Below are 22,425 nucleotides of genomic sequence, written 5' to 3' on the forward strand. Positions count from 1 at the left end.
TTTTTTCTTTTTCTTTTTCTTTTTTTTTTTTTTTTTTTGTTGTACCAGAGATTGAACCCAGGGGTGCTTAACCTCTAAGCCATATCCTCAGCCCTTTTTTATATTTTATTTATAGACAGGGTCTTGCTGAGTTGCTTAGAGTCTCACTAAATTGCTCAGGCTGACTTTGAACTTGTGATCCTCCTGCCTCAGCCTCCCAAGCTGCTGGGATTACAGGTGTGTGCCACAGTGCCAGGCCTTTCCTAACGTTTTTTTTTTTTTTAATTTTTTTTAGTTGTAGTTGGACACAATATCTTTATTTTATTTATTGTTATGTGGTGCTGAGGATCGAACCCAGCACCTTGCATGTGCTAAATGACTGCTCTACCACTGAGCCACAACCACAGCCCCTCCTAACCTTTTTTATTGTAGAAAATTTTAAACATTAAAACTAGAGAGTATAGGCTGGGCATGTTGGTACACATCTGTAATCCCAGCAACTCAGAAGGCTGGGCAGAAGAATCGTAAGTTCAAGGCCATCCTAGACAACTTAGTGAGACCCTGTGTCAAAAAAAAAAAAAAAAGGAGTGGGATGTAATTCAGTGTTAGAGGGCCCCTGGGTTCAATTTCTAGTACAAATATATATACACACACATACACACACACACACACACACACACACTTTGAATAATCTCTAGATTACTTATAATACCAATACAATGCAAATGCTTTAAAAATAGTTGTTACACTGTATTGTTTAGAAAATAAGGACAAAAAAATCTGTATGTGTTAAGTAAAAATGCAATTCTTTTTTTCCAAATATTTTTTATCAATGGCAGGTTGAATTCAGGGGTGTGTTTGTGTGTGTGTGTGTGTGTGTGTGTGTGTGTGTGTCATACACCTAGAGAGTATAACTTACCCATGTACCTATTGCCCAGCTTCAACTATTATGAATTTATAACTAATAAAATCTGTATCATTAAATGGGAATGGACTCACAAAGGTATTTCATTACATGTATCTATGTCTGTAATTCTGAGATGTCCTTCCCATTCTGTTTCGGGTTTAGAATTACCACTTTGGGGATCTGTTTTAGTCAGTTTTTCAATGCTGTGACTAAAAGACCTGAGAAGAACAATTTTAGAGGAGGAAAATGTATTTGAGGGCTCATGGTTTCAGAGGTCTCAGTCCATATATAGCTCCATTTCTCAGGACTCAAGGTGAGAATGAACATCATGGCAGAAGAGTGTAATGAAGAGAAGCAGCTAATATGATGATCAGGAAGCAGAGAGAGAGATTCTATTCCCCAGATACAAAATATATATCCCAAAGGCACATCCTCAATGACCCACCTCCACTAGCCACACCCTACCCACCTTTAGTTACCATTCAGTTAATCCCATCAGTGGATTAATTCACTGTTTGAGTTGAGATTCTCACACCCAATCATTTCTCCTCTAAACCTTCTCCCATTGTATTACATAGGAGCTTTTCAAGGACACATCATATCCAAACTATAACAGGTTCCTTTAGATTTGTATCTATTCACAAACAGAACAGTAGGCAGTGTTCACCAGGGCCACTGTTTACTTCTGACACTTTAGGGGAAGAAATTAATACTTTCCCAAAGGAACATCCAAGTACTGTCAACCATCGTATCCACAAGTCTTACATCTGTGAATTCAACCTGCCATTGATCAAAAGTATTTGGAAAAAAAGAATTACATCTTTACAGAACACATATAGATTTTTTTGTCCTCTTTCTCTAAGCAATACAGTATAACAACTATTTTCAAAGCATTTGAATTATATTGGTATTATAAGTAACCTAGAGATTATTTAAAGTATATGAACTTAGAATGGATTCTATGCAAATACTATGCCATTTTCTATAAGGACCTGAGCATCTGAGACTTGGTATCTAAGGGAGTCACGGAGCCAGTTTCCTGCAAATACCAATCTTTTTCACACGGTGGTTTGGAAGTCTTTTTCTTTCTTGTTTTCTACCCCCCATCTCCCTCCAGCCCTCTGGCAGGGCCAGGAGTGGACAGAAACCAGGTGGGCTTTCTTGAGGCCCCAGGGGTGGGATCATGTCTGGCTTCCTGTCCCCTCCACAGGAGCCCTGGTGGACCAAGGCATCTTTGAAGAGCTCACAAGGGATGTCCTGCCTCGGCTGTCAGAGAAGATGCAGGACCTGGGGGTGATCTCCAGCATCTCGCTCTCCTGGTTCCTCACCCTCTTCCTAAGCGTCATGCCTTTTGAGAGCGCTGTGGTCATTGTTGATTGCTTCTTCTATGAGGGCATCAAAGTTATCCTGCAGGTGGCCTTGGCTGTCCTGGATGCCAACATGGAGCAGCTGCTGGGCTGCAGTGATGAGGGCGAGGCCATGACCGTGCTGGGCAGGTGACCAAGCCAGGCCCCTCTTGCTGCTGGGAAGCTGGTGGTAGAACCCCACCTCTCATTAGCACTGGGTGTGACTTAGTCAGCATTCAGTGACTGTGTCCACCAAGTTCCAAAACTAGGCCCAGGGACACCCTGGAGATGAGAGAGAGTTTTCCTAGTGGGAGCCCAAATAGCATTTGGAGAGTGATAAATGCTAGGACAGAGGAAATGAGGAGAAGTAACCAAGAACACCAGTCTTCAGGCCACCACTCATGTGTGGTCAGAGATGCTTTCTGGAAGAGTGACCCAGAGCTGAGATCCAGATGATGATGACCATTCTTGATGGTGGCCAGGAGACTCAGCACAGAAGGGCCTCCAGCTTCTAGCAAAGGCTGGGTCTCTCATTTCCACAAAGCTGTCTTGGTGGTATCTTCCTGAATTTACAGCCCCTCTACTTCCCCACTCCCAGATAACATGCCTACTCTGGCTAGCTGAAGTAGCTGAAAGCCGTCCCACTGGGTCATGACTAAGGTTCAGGGGCTTCCTGGCCTCCTTCTCCTCTTGCTGCTCACATCCCATCCCTCATAGAATCTCTCTGAGATCTGAGTTCTTCCTTCCATCCCTACTGCCTCATCACAAACCCATGAGACCTCCTTGGGCCTGTGTCTACTTCTGCATGGTTTTCTCTGTTCTAGTTCCTCACATACCAGCATCCCACAGGACTCTTTCCAATCAGATCTGACCCTGTCCCTCCCCTGGGGGTTAGGGGACTCTATATCACATTTGGTCTTCTATACAAAAGAACTATCTGAGCTAGGCATGGTGGCACATGCCTGTAATCCCAGTGCCTGCCTCAGGAGAATGAGGCAGGAGGATCATAAATTCAAGGTCAGCTCCTTCCCAACCTCATTCTAGCCCATGCCCTGAACTTTGTACAGTCCTGCTGGTCTATGGGCATATCTGCCCAGCCTAGAACATTCCCAGCTACCAGGGACCATGTGGGACACTGCCACTTGCCTGTTGAGTCAGGCTAGTTATTGATGGGAACCCTGCCTACCTGGCAGAATTACACACACACCTCGCCCATACTCTGGTCCCCTAGTGTCAGAACACTCATATTCTGCAGTGAACAGAACAAGCCTTTCAGGAACATGTGTCGGGGATGGGCCATGGCCAGTGGGTATGGAGGGACCAACTACCCTCTCCTACCCAAGTGTCATGTTTATCTCAAGAGAGACTGGGAGGGCTTGAAGTCCTGGCTAGGGTAGACTGGCTAGCCAAAATAAGACCCTATCCATGAGCCTGTGTTCCTGAAGAAGCCAGGTTCCCTGGGCCACTGTAGGTACTGCCATAGCAGGCTTCCCCTCCAACTTTCTCCTGGGACTCCCTGATTCTTCCTGGTCAGGCCCCATCAACTCCAGAGAAGAAACATATCATCCTTCTAAGGAGGTAGGAGCTGGACTCATGGAGAGTGTCCAACCAAGGCCACCCCAGGGATAGCCAGGCATCCTCAGAGTCAGTGCTTAGGCCTCCTGTCAGGGTGAAGCCTTAATGGAAGCTCTCCAGCTTGACAGAGGACCTGCCAGGGCACACTGCTGCCCTCCTGAAGGGTTACCAGTCCTCAGCACACTCCTTATCAGGAGTTGTCAGTACATACCTTCGCTGTGGATGAGATGTACTGTGGTCACTGGATGGTCTAGAATTCTGTCCTTTAATCTTTACAGATACCTGGATAATGTGATCAATAAGCAGAGTGTCTCTCCTCCTATTCCACACCTCCATGCCCTGCTGACCAGTGGAGATGACCCTCCTGAAGAGGTGGACATCTTTGACCTCCTAAAAGTGTCCTATGAGGTCAGCAGAGCTGGTTTGGCCAGGCCATTCTCTCTGGCCTTTTGGTTTCAGGTGGCTGCACATGAGTGGGAGGGGTGACGACCCAGTGCACTGTGCTTGCACTTGATCTCACTGCTTCACTTTTGGCCTGTAGAAGTTCAGCAACCTGAGGGCCGACGACATTGAACAGATGCGGTTTAAGCAGAGACTGAAAGTGATCCAGTCCTTGGAGGACACAGCCAAGAGGAGTGTGGTACAGTAACTGACAGGGCAGGGGTGGGCCAGGTGGGTGACCCTGAAGACTCATCCCCGGGACTGGTGCACAGCCCTACTTGTGCCCTGTCCCTTGTGCTGCGTTGATTCCTAAGTCATGATAGGGTGGTGCATGAAATTGGAGTCCAGGAGTGTAGGTAAAAATTTGTGGAAGTAAGGAGAGGTCCTACTCATTTTTTTCCTGCTCATAGTTGGTAAGTGGGAAGCATTTCTTTCACCCTGCACCCTATAGGACAACCACCTTCTGGGCCAAGTCCTCCCAGCCTGGCTTTGCCATGTGTTCCCTGCCCCTGCCCCCAGATGGTAACACTCAGCTACCCTTTCCCTACCCCACACTGCATGCCTTTGCTAAAAGCCTTCTCTCTGGGGGGAGTCAGACTATTCCTGCCACCCATGCTGCAGGACCTATTCATGATCTCTGCCCCTGCAAAGGTAGGGAGTTATTACTTTGCCTCTATATTCCCAACACTGTTCCTCAGGCCATTGAGGGTACTTTGATCACAAGCAACAGAAACTGAGTGACCCTGACTAGTTGAAGAAAAAACAGACTTGATTGGCAAGTGCCAGGACCCCTTCCAAAGAACCAGTCCTACGCAGGAATCCAGATGGCAAGAGCTTAATGACCATCTTCACCCTGTGTCTCTTGACTGGATGCTCAGAAAAGACTCTCCTCAGGTCCCTACGAACCCTTGGAAGGAGCTCAGGGAGTATGAACTGACTGGCTGGTGGTGGCAAGGGATGAGCATGGGGGCTGTACCCTCTCTCCTGAATGGACCATCCTCCATTTCTTGGCCAGCTGGTGATACCAAGAAGACAGTCTATGCCTTTACCCCTTCCACATGAGAAGTCTCTCAGCAAGCATCATGTTTCATTTATAACAGGAACTTGCAAATCAACCAGTACAGCCTATCTCTTTTTCCTTCTAGGTCCGAGCTATACCAGGGGACATTGGTTTCTCAATTGAAGAGCTGGAGGACCTTTACATGGTGTTTAAGGTGATAACTAAGAGCAAGAACAAGACCAGTCCCCCATCCTAATCCCCTAAGTGCACCCTCAGCACAGCAGCTTCCTGCCAGAAGAGAAATAACATTTAAAAGCATCCTCAGAGGCAGTTAGCATGAACCACATGTGTTGAAATTTAATCCTTCTTGGAGTTTAGATAGAACACTCTTTTAAATGGCAGAAAAATCCCTTCCAGCAGCTAACAAGTAAGAGGGCATGCTTTGGCTCATTTAACTGAAAAGTCTAGGATTCACAGCTTTAGGCATGGCTGTATTCAGATACTCAAACATGCTGTCTTGCTACTTAACTTCTGATATCCTCTAGACTGTTCTTCCTGTCTGCCATCAGCAACTCCAGGATATTCCTGTCAATAACCCCAGTGGAAAAAAAAATTTCTTTACAAGTGATTTTAGCAAAAGACCCAGGGTTGATTATTGGAGTGACTCAAGCTAGGTGCTAGTAGGATGATTTGGCTGCTCGGCCAAATGTGAGTCATGTGCCTGCTCCGCCCACCCCAAGCAAGGGGGGCTGATTACTAACCCTTTAATCCCATGGCATAAGACTGGGTCAGGAGGAGTTCTCCATAAAGATTCCAGGTGCTGTTAACAAAAGAAGCAGGGAAAGGGTGCTGAAGAGGAGGCAAAGACAACAAGGTCCACACTTCCTTTGTCTTAGAGTTGCCAGATTCCATCTGCCCCTCCAGCTGCCTTGGGATCATTTCCCAAGTTGACCACTGCACTGTAGCCTTAGGGTCAGAACAGTGGCAGTGGATCCACCCCTCACAGGTTGTACAAGTGTCTGTCTCTTGGCTTCTCTGGTGCACCAGCATGAGGGGTTCTGTGAGATGCTGAAGTATCTGGCCATGCTCACCCACCCCCAGGGCTCTGCAGACCTGGACAGGGGAGGAGGGCAGATAACCTGGCCAGCCTGACCATCTAACATTGAAGGTGCTGAGAGGTCATCTCACCAGACTGTATCCCCCACAGGCCAAGCATCTGGCAAGTCAGTACTGGGGCAGTAGCCACACAGCAGCTATCCGCCGGGACCCCAGCCTGCCCTACTTGGAGCAGTACCGGATCGATGCAGGCCAGTTCCAGGAGCTCTTTGCCAGCCTGACACCGTGGGCCTGTGGCTCTCACACACCTGTGCTGGCAGGCCGCATGTTCCGGCTCCTGGACCAAAACAAGGACTCCCTGATCAACTTCAAGGAGTTCGTGACGGGGATGAGTGAGTGCCCCCAGGACCTACCAGGGCCCTGATCCTGCTAGAACCCTTTCTGAGAGCTTTCTAAATACTGATCCTGGTGTATCTGTCTCCCTTGCAGTGAGCATGGTGTGGCCTTGAGCCCTTGGCCCTTGATAAAGGAAGAGCAGTGTACCCACCGGAGACATGTTAGGGTCCAATGGGACTCCTGCCCTTACCCCCCTCACTCAGACCAGGGCTCCTGAAGGCTGGAGCTGCTGTCCCCAGAAGAAAGCCAAACTCTCCTAGAAAGGCTCTGGGGGGGGGGGGGGGGGGGAAGGAGACCTGGTCTCATTCTACTGAATTCTCCAGGAAGGAGCCAGGCCTCCTCAGGCTGTTCCCCACTAGAACTCATGTGTTTTGGTCAGCTTTTTCCCTGCTGTGGCCAAAAGACCTTACAAGAACAATTTTTAGAGGAGGGAAAGTTTATTTGGAGCTCACAGTTCCAGAGGTCTCAGTCCATAGACAACTGAATCCATTGCTCTGTGTCAGAGGTGATGCAGAACATCATGGTGGAAGGGTGTGGCAAAGGAAAGCAACTTAGGACATGGTACCAGGAAGCAGAGAGCATTCTGCTCTCCAAGGACAAAATATAAACCCCAAAGGCATACCCCCAGGGACCCACCTCCTCTAGCTACTCTACTTGCTTACAGTTACCACCCATTTAATCCTTGTCAGTGGATTGACACATTGATTAGGTTAAGACTCTCATAACCTAATCCTTTCAACTCTGCATGTTCTTGCATTGTCTCATATGATGTATCCAAATCATAACACTGTGGGAAGGGGAGGTGCTGGAAGGAAGGCCTACAGTGAGGTTTGAAGCCCGCTTGTCAGCATGCCCTTCCCTGGCCTTGCTCCACAGGCGGGATGTACCATGGGGACCTCACAGAGAAGCTCAAGGCACTCTACAAGCTGCACCTTCCCCCAGGTGAGAGCCTCCCCACTGTGCCACAGGGGCCTCTTGCTTGTCCTGAGTTCAGGATCTCAAGGTAGACATAGGCTTCTGTGGGATGGTTGGACTCAGAGGTAGCCTTGTGGGGAGTCTGGGATCAGCAGAGTAGAGGCTTTGGTCCCAGTGTAAAGGAAGAGGAGGGAGCTGGAACCCTGGGGCTGAGGCCAGCCTGATGGTGGTCTGAGAGCAGGATCAGGACCTGGGAAACGCCATGGAAGGAGGATCCCATCAGCACAGGCAGTTGCTAGGAACAGGACTCTACCCATCAAATGGGCAGCTTGACCCAAAAGTGCAGCAGGTGGTAGGATGCATGAGTACAGATGCTGGTTTGTATCTGAGATCCTGTGCATTCATTAGTTTTTTGTAAGTTTCTCAAGAGTTCTCACTTATTTCCAGAGGGTCATCCTGAGGGCACCACCAAAGCCACCAAAGGAATCTTGTCATACGGCCACAAGCAAGGGCCACTTCCCTCTAGCCTAAGGGTGCTGGAACCTAATGGGGTCACAGTGAAGGTAGAACATCTCCTGTGGGCTATGGTCTGAGTGAAGGGGAGGAACCATGAGTGAAGGGGAAGGGCTCACGGAATTCAGACCAGAGCCATGACCACCAGGTTTCTGTTTGTGGCAAGAAAATACCTGTCTCAGCAAAGTGACCACTTGAAGGAGTATCTAAAGAGGGGTTATGCCCATTTTCTGAGGAGGAAATTGACTCAGGCAGGTGGAAATGATGGCTGGGTTGCTCTGATTGGCGGTGGAACTGACAGGTCCCAAATATTTTTATTCACAACCTGTCCTGAAGAAGTTCATAGTCAGCCACTGCCCTCAGCACTGGTCCTGAGTGATTCTTAGAATATTAGGGCTGAGCTTCACCTCTAGAATTCTCCCTCTTCATTTGCCTGAAGTGGAGCCCAGACCTGTAATTTGTAAAGCTCTCCAGGTAATTGCTCTGCCGCCTGAACTGAAAAGGCTCCTGACACAGGGGTTCACACCTAGAGCTGGCCAGTGGCACCACCATTGAGGCCCAGGCTGAACAGACCTCACTGGGCCTGGATCCTATGAGTGAGGGCACACAGAATTGCCCTGCCATCTGAACTACCTTGGCCCAGCCTGCCTCGTTCAGGCATAGGACCTCCCTCCATACAGCAGGGAATCCCCCCACCACAGAAACATGTGGATCTGCAGCCCCAGGTATTCCTCAGACACTATCAGTAAATGCAAATAATGAGGAGGACCCATATGTACTGATGAGAAATCATCTCTGAGATTTACAAAATGAAACAAAATGGCTTGAGCCTGCATGTGTGCCTGTAGGCACATGAAACATCCTAAAACACTGAACCAAATCACCACCAGGGTGGGAGGATGGCTTGCTTTTCACCACACCCCAGCTTTATTGATCACATTGCTTCCTAGCATGTGTACTACGTTTTCAAATTCAGTGTCAGGCCCAGATTATAGCTCAGTGGTAGATCACATGCTTAGCATGCACAAGGCCCTGGGCTCAATCCTAGTACCCTTCCAAAAACCCCACAATGTCAAAGTCAAGAAAGAAACAAACAACCAGAATTAATCATTACCATTAAACCTATTACCAGCTGGGTGTGATCACACACACATGTAATCCCAGCAACTTGGGATTCTGAAGCAGGAGGATCACAAGGTCAAGCCCAGCCTCAACAACTTAGGGAGACCCTCATAATAAAAAATAAAAAGGGGTAGGAATGTAGCTTAGTAGTAAAGTGCCACTGGGTCTTGTTCCGGCAGTTAATCAATCAATTAATGATCAATTAAACGGTCTATTACCACATATTATAATCAGCATTCGAGCACTAGTAAGGCATACCAGGTGGGGAAAGCAAGGCCTCTGCCTAGGACTCCAGAAAGTTTGTTTTGAGTGAGTCTCGCAGTATCTTCTCCTGCCGCCACTTTTCACTTCTCTCCCAACACAGCTCTGAGCCCAGAAGAAGCCGAGTCAGCCCTGGAAGCCACTCATTATTTCACAGAAGACAGCTCCTCAGAAGGTGAGCGCTGCTGCTATGATGCCTGATGTGACCAGCAATGGCTCTGCAGCCACCAGTCTTCCCATGGGACCTTTGTGTGGACTCAGGGAGGAGGCCACCCTGGGGTTCTCCCGGGAGGGTCCTGCCCATGCTCCCTGGGTGGGGTCAGTCCCTGCAGATGTTCTCAACTCCTGTTTCTCTTGCTTTTCTGTCTCCCTGGACCTTGGCTTCTCTTTCTTCCCTCTGCGCCTTCTCTGCTGTCCCCTCCAGCATCTCCTCTGGCCTCAGATCTGGATCTTTTCCTGCCCTGGGAGACTCAAGGTCAGTCCCTGGAGGGCCAGAGAACCCCCTTCATCTGGGACTTCATCCTCCTAACACTCAGAAGTCTGGAAGCTATGTCCCAGGGACCCTTCTGAGACTTCACAGTGTCTTCTCCTGCCGCCATCTGTGGGTATAAGTCCTGAAAAGGACCCAGAACCCAGCCACTCCTTGTGAAAAACAGGGGACAGCATCCCTTGTTGCAGGGTGGTTAGTAAATAAAGACACAGCACATTGGGCATCAAGCAGGCCCAGGGTATTCCTTCTGCAGCCACATGCAAAAAGTGTCATCATGTTAATAGAAAAGAAATACATAATGCTGTCACTGCACCCATGTGAAACAGACACAGTGTGGGAAAGTGGAGGTCCAGGGAATGGTAGATATGTCCTGGAAAACATCTGTATGTTCATCCTATTTTTTCATTACAGAAAAATATATATGTTGAGTGCCTGTTATAATTCATCCCTGTGCCACATTTAAAGGCTGTTGGAGCCAGATACAGTGGTGCAAGCCTGTAATCCCAGCAGCTCAGAAGGCCAAGGCAGGAGGATCACAAGTTCAAAGCCAGCCTCAGCAATTTAGAGAGGCCCTGAGTAACTCAGTGAGACCCTGTCTCTAAATAAAGTACAAAAAGGGCTGGGAATGTGGCTCAGTGCATAAGCACTCCTGGGTTCCATCCCTGGTACCAAAATAAAGAAAGAAAGAAAACCTGTTTGAAACATCTGATCCAGGGTAATGGGGGCATTCCAGACCCTGGGATTTGGCTATCAAGCTGGTCATGTGTGTTATGCTTGCCCCATAAGGCCTGAAGATATAGCTCAGTGGTAGAGCACCTATAATTTCACACGAGAGATTATACACACAAGGAATTGACCCAAAATGGAAAATAATATGTATCACCAGGAATTTTGAAAACTGAGTCAAAAGGATCACAAGTTCAAGGCCAGCCTCAGAAACTCAGCAAGACCCTATCTCAAAAAATAAAAAGGACTAGGAATGTAGCTTAGTGATAAAGCACTCCTGGGTTCAATTCCCAATTCCAAATAATAATAAGTAAATAATAATAATAATGCATATCAAGATGCCTGTGGCAGTCCTGCTGACAGCACTGAAGAATGACTTGAATTTGAACATGACCTTGATTTCAAGAACATTACCTAAAGAGCCTGGTGCACCTTCTGTTGTACACGGAGCCTGAGCAAATCAAGGCTGCTCTAAGTTTGTCCCAAGTCTCCTGGAAGAGGACTCATGGTACACAGACTTGTCCTCAGGCCTCACAAGGACCCCAGGAAGCAGAGTCTCCATTCTATGATGAGATTCCTGAGCCCATAGCAGCATGCCCTTCACCACCAACACAGCCCTTGAGGGTAGTTCAGAGGTGGGATGCTGCTGTCTCTGCCTGAGTTCCCCCCACTGGCCACCTGACCTCAGGGAATAGCTCACCTGATTTTTCTCAGTTCATGTTCACATGTAGGCATCATTTTGTGTGCCAACTCCAGCAAAAGTGGCACTTTTTGAAATACTGTGCTGAGCACTAGATTCCCATACACAGAATCCCTCATCTACTTGTGGTTCCAGGCAAATTTGGTCATTAGGACCCTTCCCCTAAATTTGACTTTTTTTTTAGCAGAAACTATAGAATTCATTAGTTCTCAGACTTTTCCATAATGCATATCATCATTTACTTACAAAACGGTGCGGTGAGACATGTATTCTTTTGAAAAACATGAAATAAGGGCCAGGTGTGATGGTGCATACCTGTAATCCCAACCATTAGGGAGACTGAAGCAGGAAGATTACAAGTTCTAGTCCAGCCTCTATCACTCAGCAAGATCCTGTCTCTAAAAATAAAAAGGGCTGAGGATGTAGCTCAGAGGTAAATCACTCCTAGGTTCAATCCACAGTCCTTCCCCCACCAAGAAAGAGGAAAGAATGAAGGGAGGGAGGAAAGAAAGGAAGGGGAAGGAAAGAAGAAATGAGAATTCTTTGGCTGTGTGTGTGTGTGTGTGTGTGTGCGCGCGCGCGCGCGCGTGTTTAACTGGGGAATTATACCCAGGGCCTCCAGCATGCTAAGCACTCTACCACTGAATTACACCCCCAGCAATTGGCTTTTTAAAAATGTAACCCAGTAAAAACATGGCCAGAAACTATAATGAACCAATAAAAAAAAAAAATGTGAGGGGGTAAAAAAGAGAAATGGCCAGGCCCTCCCTTGCTGCAGTGCTATGGGACCAGGGCCGTGCCAAGCAGTAGGGCAGCACTGGGGCCCGGGCTGGTTCTATAAAACCACAGACTAGACCTTCAAGGACCTCAGTGGTTTATAATCAGAATAAAAATTTTCTCGATGTTCTTTTTGTTTTTCTGGTTGTCCAGAAGTACAATCACAGGAAGAGCGAGAAGGAAGTGGAAATGAGGATGTTCAAGAAAAAAGAGGAGGTACAGGCTATTCTCTACTGATGGTAGAGATCCAGGATGGGTGTGTTCTGGGTACCCTTGCTTACTGTATCCCTCCCCTGTCACTGCGGGAGAGGCCCCCAACCCTGGGGAGATAGCAGATGTGTGCCTTGACACAGGATAGCGCATTAAGGTGAATAGCTCAGCTCATCAGCTACCACTGCCCCGCCCCCAGTCCGTCTCTAGGAGCCAGCAGCCCTCCCCCATTCACACTAGCCTCTCTCAAGCCTACATGTGATTCTCTCACCACCTTAAGGAAGCCGAGTTTGGGACCATTTTATCAGCTTAGGTCCAACCTCCTTCAGTTAACTAGGAGAGAACCATGGGTATTCTGGGTGTTTTTCTATCACCACTGCCCCAAATGCCAGTGTGTTTCATAACAGGGCCCAAGTAAGTCCCATGCCAGAGAAAATGCAACCCCATTCCTTTCTGCTTCCAGCCTGCAACTCTCTTTCTCTCATTTGACAGATGGAGATTAATCTCTTTTTCTCCCAACTCACAGAGGAGAAGGGGACTAGCCCTCCAGACTACCGACACTACCTTCGAATGTGGGCCAAAGAGAAAGAGGCTCAGAAGGAGACAATTAAGGATCTTCCCAAGATGAACCAGGTAGGCTCAATTGGAGCCCACAAGAGATGTTTCTAGAGAATTCTGGCTGACTGGGGCCTCACACCACCCACACTCCAGAGGTTTCCTGCGGAGTGGAAATTCTCTTCCCTCCCTCTAGAGCCTGTTAGTCCTGGATAACAGTTAGTTATGATTCCAGAAAGGAGGCTAGTTGCTCCACGACCCCATACAGGTGGTGTTCCCATATTAACCATTTGCTTTTTTAAACCAATATCCATAAACCAGAGACATACCACGTAGCTTAGTCTGCAATAGCCAGAAACTCACACTTTCTTTTACAAGAAAGTTCACTATGTTCCAGCTCCCTCCCAGCCCTGCCCAGGCATCTGCATAAGCAGGCTTACTTGTTCCTTCTGTAGTAGGTTCTTCATTTGTTGTTCTGTCAGTTTAGGAGTTTAGCACCTTGCCAAGGGTCTCAGCCAGGGAGTGGCCAACCCTGGTTTCAGACTATGGACATCTAACCAAAGTTAGTTCTTCAGCCTGACCATGACCCTCAGACCAGACTTCACCCTGGCTGTGCTCAGATGGGACCTGCAGTTGGAGCAGTCCCTCACTCACAGGCCTGAAGATGGGGCACCATGGAATGAGGCTTCTTCCCATCATCAGGCCAAGAGTCCTGAATGTATGTTTAAGACCTAGAACCTGGCTTTCCCTAGCCCTCCTCAACTGAACAAGTATACACCTTGTTGTCACCCCCTGTCCTTCAGTAAAGGACAGTAGAAGTTGCTTCTGATTAAAAATATAAAAGCCAAAACTAGTTCCAAAATATGAGGAATTTTGGATTAGGTTTGTGATTAGGTTTAGAAAGATAAAGGGGCTGGGAATCAGGCTTATTGGTAAAGACTGGCCTAGCAGGTGCAAGGCTCTGAGTTCCATTCCCAGCCCCACAAAAACAAAAAAGCCCTCATAAAAGTAGCTCTCTCTGGCTCCGCATGGTGACACACACCTGTAATCCCAGCAACTCTGGAAGCTGAGGCAGGAGGATCACAAGTTCCTGGCCAGCCTCAGCAATTTAGCAAGACCCTCAGCAACTTAATGAGACCCTGTCTCAAAATAAAAAGGACTAAGGCTATATAGCTCAGGGGTAAAGCACCCTGGGGTTAAATCCTCGGAAAAAAAAAAAAAAAAAGTAGTCAGGTTCTCTAAGCTAGCAGAATTACAAACAGAAACCGGAAACCAGGACAATCCAAGTCAATCATGTATCCTACTGATGAGAAAGGCAGCTGGGAAAGAAAGGCTTTTGAAGGGCTACAAGACATTGGTCAAGTCACTTTTCCTCTGAGTCTGAGTATCCTAATCTGTAAAATGGGAATGGTAAGGCACAGGTTTATGGAGACAATATTCCAGCACCAATTAGAGTGGCCTGCATTCTCAGTCCAGCTAATATAACCCATATTTTACCATCTCCCTGTACTGTTTTTCTCTTTAAGGAGCAATTTATTGAGCTCTGCAAGACACTATACAACATGTTCAGTGAAGATCCCATGGAGCAAGACTTGTACCATGCCATCGCCACAGTGGCCAGCCTCCTCCTCCGCATCGGTGAGGTAGGGAAGAAGTTCTCAACCCGGACGGGCAGAAAGCCCAGGGATGGTGCCCACAGCGGGGATCACAACAGTACCACTGAGGAGGACGAGCTACCAGCGCCTGAACCCCATCAGGACCCAATACGGGAGCTTCAGCCACCAGCTGCAGGGGACCCCCAGGCCAAGGCTGGTGGAGACACCCACCTTGGGAAAGCACCACAGGAAAGCCAGATGGTGGTAGAGGGGGGCAGTGGCGAGGGGCAGCTTCTGTCTGATGATGAAACCAAAGATGACATATCCATGTCCTCATACTCAGTGGTCAGCACAGGCTCCCTGCAGTGCGAGGACCTTGCAGATGACACAGTGCTGGTGGGTGGAGAGGCCCGCAGTCCCACAGCCACCTCACGCACTGGGGGCTCTGTGGACACGGACTGGTGCATTTCCTTTGAGCAGATCCTGGCCTCCATTCTGACAGAGTCTGTGTTAGTGAACTTCTTTGAGAAGAGGGTAGACATTGGACTCAAGATCAAGGACCAAAAGAAGGTGGAGAGACAATTCAGCACCTCCAGTGACCATGAGCAGTCTGGGGTTTTGGGCTGACCTCTGCAGCTGCACTGCTCTGGCTGAAGCCTCAGAAGTAGGGGCCAGCCTTTGTCTCCTCCTTCCCTTCCTGTTTTCTCCTTTCACCCTCATTCTCCCCAGAAACAATGAATTGTAAACACAAAGGCCAATGCAGACCCAGTTGCCTTAGAAGCATTCCTGGGCCTGTACACCCCACTGCCCAGGAAAAGGCTGGCCACCCACCTCCTCTCTAATTGGCGGGAACCCTCCTAGAGCCTGGCTGCCCCTCCTAGTGTTAGAGCCTCTCAGATCTGCCCATACTTGCCTCACATCCTTGCACCCCATGCTGTGCTCAGGCAACACTAGGTCCTCCAACCACAGAGCCATCTTCATACAGCTGTGTGGCCCAGGTACCAGATCCTACCACTTGGCACCAGGTAGGAGGGTCATAAGCTTATCAGGTTTCAAAGTGATCAGGCCCTTAAGCCTGAGCCTCCTGACTGGGGAACTCAGTAGAAAGCATCTCTTGCATAGGGGTGGGCGCATTAACCTTACATGCGGTTTTGCTTCTTTGTCACCATTAACTTTGAAAGCACATCCTCAGGTCCTCATCTATCTCTTTGTATTCAGTTCAGTTGGCTAAACATCACACTGTGCTCAATGCCTTAATCCCTCAAATAAAAAAATAAAATAAAACCCACTGTGTATAGTGCCTTAAAGTGGCCTTCAACAACTGCTTAGGCCTCCTGACTTCTCCCTAGGCCAGGAATGGGACCCAGGCCTCATTCTGGAAGTTCAGGACATTTGGTCCCCCACAAAGGGTGGGGGAGTTGCCATGCCTGCCAGTTTAGATGTAGACATCGTACCAATTGACTTGTGACAGAAGAAGCCCTGAGCTCTACAGGTCTCAGTGGGCAGTGGGACAGAAGTATAGATGTGTCTCAGCCCTGAGCTATAGCAAGTCACTAGATTCTAGAAGCAGAGTGTGGGCCACAGGCAACCAGTGGGGGTCTCCTTGAGCTGAGTCACACAGGGCTGAGCCACAAGGACCACTTTATTTGCAGCAGGAGTTGAAGTGGATCACTGTGGCCAGTGTTTGCCCCCACATGGGGCCACTCTCGCTTTTACTAAAAGATATATCTCTGTGTCTGGGTTTTGTTTTTTTTCCGCACTGGTAAGGAACCCAGGGTCTTGCTCATGCCAGGCAAGTGTCCTCTCACAGAGCCACATACACAAACCTTTTTTTTTTTTCCTTTTCTTTTTTTTAATTGTTGATGGACCTTTATTTTATTTATTTATATGTGGTGCTGAGAATTGAACCCAATGCCTCACACATTCTAGACATTCAGTGCTCTACCACTGAACTACAACCCCAGCCCCACAAATTCTCTTGTTTTGTTTTTAAATTTTGAGAGGGTCAGGCTAAACTGGTCAGGCTGGTTGCAAAGCCTCCTGATCACAGGCATGAACCACCATATCCAGCCTTTTTGTTTTTAAATTTAATAGCTTTATTGAGGTATAACTTAATATATCATAAAATCTATTTGTTAATGTCCAAGCCAATGAATTCTAGTTTATAGAGTTGTGCAACTATTTCCACAAGACAGTTTTTGAAACATTTCCAACACATCTGAAAGACCCCTCAGGCCATTTGTAGGGAGTCTGTGTTCTTATCTTGAGTCCCAGGCAACTACTTTCCATGGATTTCCTAGTTTTTTAAATTGCAGTATAGGGCAAGCAGTGTGGCTCAGTAGTAGAGTACTTGTCTAACATGCACAAGGTCCTGGGTTACATCCCCAGCACAAGAAAATAAAATAACATGCACTATGACTTTACCTTGTTCTCAACTGCTATGCCCCATTCTCAATAAATGCAGCAAAACAACAGCAAGGAAACTGAACAACTGTTCTTTTTTTCTTTAAAAACAACCATTTTAAAAATGTGCAGACAGGCACAGTGGCTCAAGCCTGAAATCCCAGCAACTCAGGAGGCTGAGGTAGGAGGTTGTAAGTTGAGGTCAACCTCAACAATTTATCAAGACTCTTAACAACTTAACACGATAGTGTCTCAAAAATAAAAAGTCTAGGGATAGATACAGCTCAGTAGTAGAGCACTCCTGCGCTTAATTGCTAGTACAAAACAAAAACAAAAAAAGCCACAAAATTGAAGAATATGATTTCTTTTCTAGTATTTATTCCAAACCACTATAATTACAACAGATTTCTGCCAAAAATACTATTCTTGGCCATAATGCAATTAGATATGCATGAGAATCTCATACATTTGCCAGTTTGGAATCTTAAAGTTGATTGTAATCAATTAGGCTTTAATAACTTGGAATTTGGATAAATGAAACTTATGAATATAACAAAAAAATAATATAAAAGAATAGCTGGGGGGCTGGGGTTGTAGCTCAGTGGTAGAGTACTCATCTAGCACATGCAAGGCCCTGGGTTCAATCCTCAGCATCACATAAAAATAAGTAAATAAAATAAAGGCATTGTGTCCAACTACACCTAAAAAATAAATGTTTTTAAAGGAAAAAAAAAAGAAAAAAGAATAGCTGGGCACAGTGGTTCACACCACTGTGGGATTCCAGCAACTCAGGAGGTTGAGGCAGGAGGACTACAAATTCAAGGATAGCTTGGGGCAATTTAGTTAGACCTTGTCTCAAAATAGAAAAGGACTGGGGGCTGGGGATATAGTTCCGCTAGTAGAGTGCTTGCCTTGCATGCACAAGGCCCTGAATTTGATACCCAGCACTAAAAAAAAAAAAAAAAGGACTGGACATGTAGCTCTGCGGTAGAGTGTACCTGGGTCTAATCCACAGTGAAAGGGAGAGAGGTAGGGAGAAAGAGAGAAAGGGAAAAAAGTAAGAACATAAAAGAATAATCTAACCTATTCACATTATAAAAGAATGTACAAAAATATGTCAGGCATGGTAGCCTGACCTATAGTATCAGGTACTTGGGAGGCTGAGGCAGGAAGATGTCTAGTACAGAGGAGTTCCAGACCAGCCTGGGACAACAATGAGTCCGTCCCCCGCCCCTCTTTCACACACTCATACACACACACACACAAAAAAAACTGTTTTGTTTTGGTTGCAACAGTACTTTCCATGTGTTAATCATTGAACCTGGAATGAGAATCAAAATGTTTAACCACCAGAACAGTAACACTAAATAAGAATGAAGGAAATAAATTTTCAATATATGCTTATCCTGCAAGTAAACATGAATAATTGTATATTTTAAAACTGCTTAGCCGTGCTTAGTGATGTGAACCTGTAGTCTCAGCACTAGGCAGGAAGAACATTGAGCCTCGTAGTTTGAGTGAAAGGAAGAAAGAAAGGGAGGGAAGAATAGGATACATGTGTGTTTTACCGCTGAGGCACATCCCTAGCCCTTTTTATTTTATATTTGAGACAGGTCTTGCTAAATTACCCAGGCTGACCCCAAACTTGATATCCTCCAGCCTCAGCCTCCTGAGTCACTAAAATTATAAGCACTCACCACTTTGCCCAGTAAACCCAAAATGTTTTATGTCACTGGTTTGGGGAGCATATATTTTTTTTCTGATTGGTTCTGAGGCGAGCCAGTGGGTATGCAAAAATGGAGAAGCAGGCAATTATTGGCCAAGTCAAGGTCTCAGTCAATTGAGATTTGGGGGAGTCTGGTTATTTGCAGAGGTTTCAGGTCATAGTTCTGTTGTTATATAATGCCTGTGTCACCAGCCGTGCTGTTAATAATTACTCAAGAGGCGGATTGTCTTTAAATGCAAGCATATATTTGATCAGACCAATCATCAAACATAAACAATTAATGCAAAAAGTGTTGAGTTGCTGGAGCACCCCAACTAGCATTTAATGCACACTAATTAACACTACAAGCAAATCACACAATCTAGGGCAACCAGGAGCCCCAAAATACTTTGGATGCCACGCAATTTCTCTTAGCCAAAGAGCAGACATGGCCATTGTCCAGTGATTCTCTCCAGCCGATGGATGTATGTCAGGGAATGGTAGAGTCAATCTGGGGATGGACAGCAAGGCAGCCAGTCTCACTGATGTCCTTGGAGCAGCCTCATTAATGTAGCAAAACAAGTGACTTAAATATAGTTCCAAGTTGATGGTGTACATTGGTGATTGGTTACACCCAGTGAAAGTCAATGTCCATTGGTTATGTCCAGTGAGATGATGTAATTGCAACAGGGTATGTTCTTTGCACATGTCCATGGAGCTGTGCTCCCTATTGATTGTAACCAGTTACTGTTAAATGTGCCTATGGTTAGTGCCCCTTATAGCTCCTTATCAATTGCAACCAGATATGACTAAGAAAGCCTATGGCTGCTGTTCCTTATGGCCAGTAACTTAGTGAGTCCCAGCATGTCCCAACATGTCTATGGCAGATGCTCTTTATACCTGGCCATTGTCCATTTGCAACTCAGTCTTTGAAACACAATTTTTAAAATTTTTTTCTGATATATACTTATTGTGAAAAATTTGGAAAATATTTTTTAAATCATAATCCTACCCACCTACACAAACACACACACCTAGGAATAAATAAATGACAGATTTTATATAACTGAAATTATGTACATTTTGTAACCACCTTGCTTTTATTAAATAAAAAGTTATTCAGTGACAGCAGATAAAGAATGAAGAGTTATGGAAAATGATAATCTGCAAAACAACCCCCAAAGAAAAGCAGAGAGACAATGCTGCTCCGGAGGAGGGAAGGGAAACTAGCCAAGCATTATTATCCTTCCAGTAAATTCTTTCCTGATAACAGGGGCCCTGAGGAAGGATGTGGGAGGCTGACTAGCATGTGACCATGCTGAACTGTGCGGCATCCAGCAGTCACGCTGTGATCTGGAGAGCCCGGGTCTTCTAAGGTGTGAGCAACTGTGTCTTCATGCATGGGCGTGCCTTCCTGTATCCCCATGGGTCGAGCTGTGCTCACCTGTTCCTTTGTAATATTACCCCTTGCCCTGTTTAGGATAGAATGTTCCATGGAAACACCTTTTGTGTGTCCCCTTTCTTACTGTGCCCTTGGGTGTCAGTCAACCTGCTGACAGCAGACATCATGAAGCTGAACTCAGCCCCCTGAAACCTGACCCCTTACCTCATTTGAATGGCTACTCCTCAGTAAAAAATGTCAGTACTGCGCTCTCTCTCTCTTTCTGCGGACCCTTAAGGTTAGAGGAGCCATCACAGCACCCCCAAGGAAATAAAACATTTCTCTCTCTTATGTGGTTATTTTGCGCAGCTCAGTTCCCCTGGAGTGACCCTGAGTGTTTTAGTCAAGTGCAACCCAGTGGCAGAAGGAGTCGAATACTGAAACGCTGGGAGACAATAACTTCCAGAAAAAGAAATGCCCATCCCTCACAATCTGGACTCCTATCTCTTCAAGTAACAATGAGTTTCAACCTTTTACAGCTTCCCTTCTGAGTTAAAACTTTTAACCTATGTAACTAGCCCCTGACTGTCTGAAACCACCCTAATTGTACCCCATAAACCAAAATCCTCTCTGTAAACAATGGCCATTTTCGCATCCAGTACCTGAAGAACAATAAATGGTTTCCCTGAATCTGTTGAGGTCTACTCCCATCATTTTGTGCTTACAAAACACAGCAAGGAAGACTTTATTCAAGACTATCAGACTAGGTATAAGGCCAGAGGCCAAGCACAGTGATAGTAGGCCCACCCCTGTAATCCCAGCAGTTAGGGAGGCTGAGGCAAGAGGATCACAAATTCAAAGCCAGCCTCAGCAATTTAGCAAGGCATTAGACAACTTAGCAAGATCATGTCTCAACATAAAAATTTTAAAAAGGGCTGGGAATGTGGCTCAGTTATTAAACACCCTTGGGTTCAATCCCTGGTACAAAAAAAAAAAAAAGGTATAGGGACCACTGCAATGGGGTCTGGAAATGGGGGAGAGAGACTGGGCTCAACTTCCAATTCAGCATGGGCAGATGAGAATTTATAGCCGGAGGCCAACAGATGGAAAATTACTAGGAGGAAACATGGTGAATAAGGAGAATTCTGACTACACAGACCTAACGGGATTCTTGCTGAAGACACACCAGCTTGATTAGACCTCACCTTGGGGATGGGGGTGGGGGATGATTGTGAAGATACTGATCAGATATTGATGATGGAAAGGAAGCAGTTCTTGCTAAACTGACTTAGCAGAGTTCTTTCTTAAAACTGGATTAAAACAAAGAAGTGCACAGGAGAGTATTCAGAAGCCTGACCAAAGTTTGGCCAAGCAAAGATGTCACTTCCCCATTTTTTTTTTTTTGGTACCAGGGATTGAACCCAGGGGTTCTTAACCACTGAGCCACATCCCCAGTCCTTTTTTATATTTTATTAGAGACAGGTTCTTGCTGAGTTGCTTAGGGCCTCGTTAAATTGCTGAGGATGGCTTTGAACTCAAGATCCTCCTACCTCAGCCTCTGGAGTTGCTGGGATTACAGGTAAGCGCCACCAGGCCTGGCTGTCACTTCCTAATAATGCATGTGCACTTTCACTTCAAACTCAAAACTCTGTAATGGACCTGCATTGTGGTCCATTTATGGAGAGCAACTATTCTTCAGAACATTTATTCCCCCTTTTTTTTTTTTTCCTGTTAGACTTCAGTAATCACTAGTACATAATAAATCTGTGTGACATGGGTTTTTTTTTTCTTAGGTTTTGGTAATTGTGACTCTTATCAATGATGGTTTCTTGTTTTGTTTTCTATTTTACTCCTCTACCAGCATTCTATAAAGCAGAACCTTTCTCACCACATCTTTGTCAGAATTGAGTATTATAATTTTTTTTATTATAGTTTATGTTGGGCTAGGGTTATGGCTCAATGGCAGAGTGCTTGCCTAGCATGTGTGAGGCACTGGGTTGAATTCTTAGCACCACATAAAAATAAACAAATAAAATAAAGGCATTCTGTCCATCTACAACTACAAAAAAAATTTTTTTAAAGAAAAGATAGTTTATGTTGTAAGTCAGGCATGAATGCCTTGGCCAGCTGGCACTAGGGTCCTGGTGGGGATGAGACACATAAGGTGAACTCGTTCCTCCACCTTCCAAATAGAGCTTTCTCTGGGGACTGCAGGAGGGACTGTTTTTCATTTTCAACTTCCTTCTCATGTGGAGCTGGTGAGCTGTTTTCCCAGGATTGTGTCCTCCGGCCCTTCTGCCCATAGTGCTCTGGCTCAAAGACTGACTGCACACTTCTACCCAGATGTCCCGCATATTCGAACCACAGAACCA

The 22,425-nt window shown here is 46.3% G+C and overlaps 1 protein-coding gene across 4 annotated transcripts in view; it reads left to right on the top strand.

Annotated features, from left to right (window-relative positions):
* The window catches only part of Tbc1d9b (TBC1 domain family member 9B), a 51,396-nt gene extending 31,584 nt beyond the window's left edge, over positions 1-19,812 (top strand). For 2 of the 4 annotated variants that reach the window (XM_027953299.2, XM_071612144.1), the window contains 11 exons: positions 2,097-2,382; positions 4,086-4,215; positions 4,349-4,447; positions 5,394-5,462; positions 6,456-6,696; positions 7,577-7,642; positions 9,615-9,686; positions 9,936-9,986; positions 12,358-12,420; positions 12,941-13,047; positions 14,496-19,812. In XM_027953299.2, coding sequence (XP_027809100.1) covers positions 2,097-2,382; positions 4,086-4,215; positions 4,349-4,447; positions 5,394-5,462; positions 6,456-6,696; positions 7,577-7,642; positions 9,615-9,686; positions 9,936-9,986; positions 12,358-12,420; positions 12,941-13,047; positions 14,496-15,191 — 1,880 coding nt within the window. In that variant the 3' untranslated portion in view covers positions 15,192-19,812. The remainder of the gene's footprint in view (positions 1-2,096; positions 2,383-4,085; positions 4,216-4,348; positions 4,448-5,393; positions 5,463-6,455; positions 6,697-7,576; positions 7,643-9,614; positions 9,687-9,935; positions 9,987-12,357; positions 12,421-12,940; positions 13,048-14,495) is intronic. The other 2 variants (XM_027953302.2, XM_027953300.2) reach the window with 2 other exon arrangements.
* Positions 19,813-22,425: the final 2,613 nt, after the last annotated feature.

This window comes from Marmota flaviventris, chromosome 5 (assembly GCF_047511675.1).
Source record: "Marmota flaviventris isolate mMarFla1 chromosome 5, mMarFla1.hap1, whole genome shotgun sequence".
Classification (NCBI taxonomy): Eukaryota; Metazoa; Chordata; class Mammalia; order Rodentia; family Sciuridae; genus Marmota; species Marmota flaviventris.